This window comes from Peromyscus californicus, unplaced genomic scaffold (assembly GCF_007827085.1).
Source record: "Peromyscus californicus insignis strain IS unplaced genomic scaffold, ASM782708v3 Scaffold_23__1_contigs__length_62951481, whole genome shotgun sequence".
In the NCBI taxonomy this organism is placed as follows: domain Eukaryota; kingdom Metazoa; phylum Chordata; class Mammalia; order Rodentia; family Cricetidae; genus Peromyscus; species Peromyscus californicus.
Window position 1 is genome coordinate 12,366,594 of NW_026294534.1, and position 6,000 is coordinate 12,372,593.

Genomic DNA, 6,000 nt, shown 5'->3' on the forward strand with positions numbered 1-6,000 from the left:
TACCCCAGCCTGCGACCCGCCAAGCCCACCAAGCGCCAGGAGCCAAGGCGCAGTTCTCTGCCCAACTCCTGTCGGGCTCTCTTCTCCTTGACAACCCACAGCACACTGCACAGAGAGAAATGTCGTTTGAGCCCAAGTGAGGGGGAAGGAAGGGCGGGGGTGGGGCGGGGGCAGATGAGGGGTGGGAAGAACGCGATGGAAGCTTGGTATCGGGCGCTGCGTTCCCCAGCGTCGCTGGTGGAAAGCCACCCGGCCCGTGCCTGTCACTCGGTCCCCTATGGTACCCAATTCAGACACTCGCGTTCGCAAACCGGGCCTCTGAGGGTTCAGCCGTCTCCCCGGTACCAAGCCAGCCTGTCTTACCCTTAGCTGCAGTGAGGAGCCCCGCGCACAGAACCGCTAGCACCAGAGGCAGGAGCAGCGACTTGAATTTCCTCCACGCAGTCATGTCTGCAGATATTCCACACGCACACGACACGGATGGCTCCTCTCGGATGCGCCGGTCTCCTCCAAGGAACGACCGGGCTCTAAACCCAGCCCGGTAATCACCAGAGGGCAAGGCGAGCTGGCGAGAGCTCCGGGTCCCCAGCCCGGCGGCGCATCCGACGCCTCCCGCAGCTCTGCGCGCCCGGCTCGCTCCGCTCCCGTAGCATCGGGTCCGAGCCACTGCGGGGCTGAGGATGCTCCGACCGAGCGCAGCCCCGGGGCTGCCGGGGCCGGGGACGAGCGCCGGCCGAGCCGGGCAGGAAGGCACCAAGGCGGCGAGGCTGCGGGAGGGGGCGAGGCGGGGAGAGGAGCGCGCGCAGCCGGGAGCAACCTGGAGCGGAGGCAGCTGGAGAGAGAGCCAGCGAGTGGGAGGTGCGGGAGGGGCGCGGGGGGGGGGGGGAGGAGAGCCGGGCTGGAGCGGGAGGAAGGCGGGGAGCGAGCGCCGAAGAAGACAGGCTGCTAGCGGCGCAAGAAGCCGCTGCCGTGGCGGCCGGACTCAACCATCCTACCCACTGAGAGGGGAAGGAGGCTGGCACCGCGCAGTCCCCGGACTCAGCCCGGCCTCGGGCTCTGGGGCCCAGCGCGTCGTGCTCCCGCCGCTCTGCGTTTGGCCTCAGTCGCGGCTGCGCGCAGGCTGGAGCACGGAGACTTGTTGGGCGCTCAAGTGGGAGAAGCCCACACCGCGCACCGGGGAGAAACCATACAATCGGCCACGCAAGCGAGCCTGGGGGTTCTGTGGGGGCAGGCGGTGACCCGCCTCCATCCTCTGAACTGTCTTTCTCTGCTGACCAGAAGAAGCCCCCTGCCTAAGTTAGGAAAGAAATGCAGGTGGGAGAAAGAATGAGCCCAGCTGTGACTGGAACAGGTAGAGAAAAGGGTGCTTTTACAAGAAATTGTAAATTACCTTTAACAAGGTGACTGTCTACAACTGTGAGAAGCCACTGACAATTTCCCTCTCAGAACACTCTGAGTCCTGTTAGGGTTACCCATATACCAACCCAGCTCTGTGTGGAATTCAAATTGAGGGTGAACAGCTAGGCTGCTACCCTGTTCTGGTTGTGAGAGCAGAACTGGCACACCTCTAGTGAACCCAAACGTCTACTCTAGAACTCAGGAAGGTCCCCCCTGAGCCTGCAAAGAAGCAACAGGCATAGCCAGGAGCAGCTGCTGAGAAGTAGGTCTACTGCAGCCACTGGGCACACGCAGAGAGTAACTGTGTTAGGGAAAGGCTGCAGGTTAATTGAAGAGTCCAAACCACAGGTGAAGGCTAGATTTCACAGTACATTTAAAGCATGTGCCATTCTTAATCAGAAAGGAGTAGGGAATTCTAGAAGATTGGAAAGGAAGGGGACATGGACATCTTATGCCTCCACCCTAGGGACACCCGTCCTATGATGACCCTGTATTGTCCACCCCAAGGAACAAGCATGGTGTTCGGAGGCAGGCTGACTGCAGGACACCAGCCTTGTGCCCACTGTTAAGGACTGAGTCCTGGCATGTCACACTCAATTGTAATGTGCTAGTAGTGCCTTCTTGCCCCCCCCCCCCCCCCCGTAGCCCATAGATCACACGAGGACATGACAATGACTCTGAAGATGTGGAATTACTGGCTGTTCTTCAGCCTTCCAAAGGCAACCAGAGCCCCTGCCCAGGCTGTGTTCCTTCTCCTGGAGACATAAGCTCCCCAGGAAGAATCATGGGGCTGTGTTTTCCCAGAGGAGCTGCATTGGAACTGAGCTGGAGTTGTTGTTGACCATCTTCTCATTGTACTTCCCTTATTCCTAGGGGAGCAATTTCCAGAATGGCTCTCTAAAACATGGGTTCTGGATAGCTCCCTGTGTTTCCTCAGTGTGTGGAGGAGACAGGGAGTGGAAAGGGTCACACCTCCTGTGTGACTTTTAAGTCATCTCCCAGATGTTATCTACACCCTAGCAAGTGAACAAAAATGCCTTTCAAGACCCATTAGAAGATCCAATAGTTCACCTCCTTCTCCTCCTCAGGACACATTGATCTTCAGGAGCAGCAGAGCTGAAGTCCCCATGAGAAACAGTGTCCTGTCTTCCCACTGCCACTCCTAATGACTCATGTCACCAAGAAGGATTTCTGCCATTAAAAACCATTTCCAAATCTCACTACCTTGTGCTGGGACTCAGAGATGGCTCCAAGTTATTAAGGTCCCAGTCAGGAATGTTGAGTGTCACCTGAGAAATCGAACACCTTTGCACAGAATTCTGACATCTTTCCAAGTCAAGATTGAATGACCTCCTCATTGGCAACATGCTTAAACACCCTTTCCTTTTAGATCCATGGTGGTTGCAGATCTGTAATGGCAGGAGACAGAGACAGGAGCCTCACTTCAAGTTCTAGGCCAGCCTGGTCTAGAGACAGAGACGCAGGCTAGAAAGAACTTCACAGGGAGGCCTTATCTCAAAACAATAGTTAAAAACATTTTCGCTACCTTTGGTGCAACAAATCTATTTGAGTAAAATCATAGAGCAACAATAGTCCCAACAAACGGGACTCACTTTGTATCAGATCAGAAAGCAAGAAAGATCCTGTACCTGGAAGTTACCTTGCCAAATTGCAACTTGATCATAAGTCTGAGAACACGGCAAAAGGCTGTTCAGGAAGAAAGGCTGATTTGGGAATGTGGATGAGTCTGTGATAATATTGGGAATCTCCCCCACCCAGGAACTTAGGCGCTAAGCAGCCCAGAAGGAAATCATGGGGCTCTGCTGCCATCTAGTGCTTGGATTTTCTTGCTAGCGTCTGCTTGGAAAGCCATAATCCCACCTCTTTTTCATTTTCCATTCTGGTCACCTACCTTCTTGGCAGGTCCCTACAGTGTACACCTGCTCTCTTCATATCACCAGGCTAAAGATGAAGATTGTTGTTAGCAGTCTAGATGATCCCCCTACTCTGGTCTCTAATTTGTTGTGAAAGTGTGATTTCCCTCAGACTCAAATAGCTCTAACTTAGGCATTGTTGTGAGGCAATCTCAGTGGGGGACATTGAGATTTCACCCCTAGAAGTGCTGTGGGCTCCTCTGCAGTCACTGGAAAGGAAGGCTATGCCACTGCATGAGTGTGGATTCATTTCCCAATCTCAGCATAGCACTCTCTTCAGCCTCCAGAGCCCGGCTAAGCTGCACTAGGAACGTTGTTGGCATCAGGACTGACACCGAGGAAGAGTGCAAAAAGGCCCTTGCCGTGCTGGAAGAATGGAGATGTCCCTGAGGCCTGGCATCATCCACATGAAGATGTGTTGGGTAGGATGACAACATAAACATTCAAGAGGCGAAGAGTCCCTGTGAGATGGAATCACCTAAGGAGAGGACAGAAACATGATGCTTCAGATAAATATAGATTGCTTTTTTACTATGTACAAATGAGAATACTAATTAGCTGAAGAGCTGTGCGTGTATGAAAATCTTAGAGAATAGGGCGTGTTGCTATGATGGCTAAATGTGAGTTTGTTTGGCTTCGTAAATACTGTATTTGAAAAATGGATGGCCATGGAAGAGCTGGAGGGGAGTTCTTTCTTTAAGAAATCTGGCAACCTTTAGGAAGCCACCTCTCACTAAGGCCAGAAGGTGGACTGGACTATATATAGATAGATAGATAGATAGATAGATAGATAGATAGATAGATAGATGCCAAGGCTCTTCCCTGCTCTGGCCTCTGTGCTCCTGCCACCATCCTAAGGCAGGAGCATAATGTCAGAGAGGTATAGAATGCTCTACTCAGAAATATCAGATCGCATATGCCCCTAGGGAAGTCTCCAGGATACACCATTCCATAAGGCCACCATTGAAAGAAGGTGGGGACACATGATGGAGTGCAATGACATGCTGATGTATACGGCTGCTTTCAACGACTCGTTCATAGCTATCTGTCAAGCTTTTCCCATGTCTTTCTGACAAAGCAAGCTTGTGCACATGCCTTTAGGATAAGGGAAACTAAAGTAACAAATAGAGTTTGGTAGATACTCACTACAAATGATCCACTGGATAGAATGAGAGAATGGTGAATTCTCCTCTTTCAACATAAGGAGCTCTTCATGAACTCTGGGTGTCTCCATGATTGACAATCACTTAACTTGATCGTCTGTATTATTGAAGTCCAGGTGGTTGGCTCCAACCCCCAAATATCTGAGGCAGTGTATCTGAGATAAGGTCTAAGATTTGGCATTTCTAACAAGTCGAAAGAAACATGGGTACACCAGAGGTCATACTTCGAGAAACACTGGTGTCAGAGATTGATCTTGGAATCGAAAGAATTTGCTTTGAGTGATGTATCTACCATCTTCTCTACAGGAAAAGATGCAAACAACTGTAATCTAAGTGTGTTTCCCCATCTGCAATGTATGTACTGAGATCTTCCTAGTGGACATGTGGGGGGAACCAAACAGTATTGAGACAGTGCCAGACATATAATCAGCCTCAAGAATAGCATCTCCCTTTCTTGTTTATCCCACCTTTGAAAGGGAAGAAGGAGAAGCAGCCCAAATGGGAAAGGCATCCAATCTGCTATTCCCACTCATGTTTTGGGATTTGAAATGGGAATGGTGTAGAAAAAAAATCAGTTGCTGTCTCCCAGGTTGTCAAAGGGTGAATCCAGCTGACACCCAGGTGGGAAGCTGAAGATTCCTTTACTCTCACTTTTAAGTTCAGCTTGCAAGGCAGCCTTATACTCAGATGTTCCTAAGGAGCCAGCTTGAAAAGCTCCTCTGCAGCTAGGTGGCTGGCCACTCTGCCTGCTTGTTAATAGTGCTTTCCTTTTGCAATAAGAATGCCCAGCACAGAATCACCATTCACATCCACCAGCCCAAGCTGCTACTGCAGAACAGAGGGATAGCAAGGGGGACCTAGATGCCCTAGCAGAGCAAATACTGCCTGGGGTGCACATATACATGCTGGCTCAGCATTAGGGCTCACAGGTGGCTAGTGACAAGTAACTTTGCAGAGACTTCCACTGTCTATACCACTCCAACAGACTCTAACGTCAGAAGGGCTATGCTCAATGAAATCCTCTAGCTGTGAGAAAAGCCACTCTCCCTTCTGTGACTCTGTTGTGTTGTCCTACGTGGAACTGTCATATAGGATTTGGGCTAATGGATAGGTAGGCTTCTTCTTAAATTCTGGTTCCCTTCACATCCCAAGTTTCACCATTTTGCTGTTCCTCACTTGACCCTGAAAAGTCATCTGCTAGCAACCATCTATTGCATAACCTTGGTGAGTTCTCCTTAGGAAGAACATTTCATGATGAAAGTATGAACAATTATTTTTACTAAGAGAAACAGTGAAAATAAACACAGATATGCATACACACTCTCTCTCTGTCTCTCTCTGTCTCTCTCTCTGTCTCTCTCTCTGTCTCTCTGTCTCTCTCTGTCTCTCTCTGTCTCTCTCTGTCTCTGTCTCTCTCTCTCTCTCTCTCTCTCTCTCTCTCTCTCTCTCTCTCTCTCTCTCTCTTGCATCATAGGAATATTGTTGACTGCACCAGCCTATCCATG

The 6,000-nt window shown here is 50.7% G+C and overlaps 1 protein-coding gene across 2 annotated transcripts in view; it reads right to left on the bottom strand.

Moving 5' to 3' along the window:
* Window positions 1-853, bottom strand: part of Csmd1 (CUB and Sushi multiple domains 1) — a 1,596,844-nt gene extending 1,595,991 nt beyond the window's left edge. Inside the window, exon 1 of one of the 2 annotated variants that reach the window (XM_052751771.1) lies at window positions 364-853. In XM_052751771.1, the coding sequence (XP_052607731.1) occupies window positions 364-448 (85 nt within the window). In that variant the 5' untranslated portion in view covers window positions 449-853. The remainder of the gene's footprint in view (window positions 1-363) is intronic. The other variant, XM_052751770.1, reaches the window with a different exon arrangement.
* Window positions 854-6,000: the final 5,147 nt, after the last annotated feature.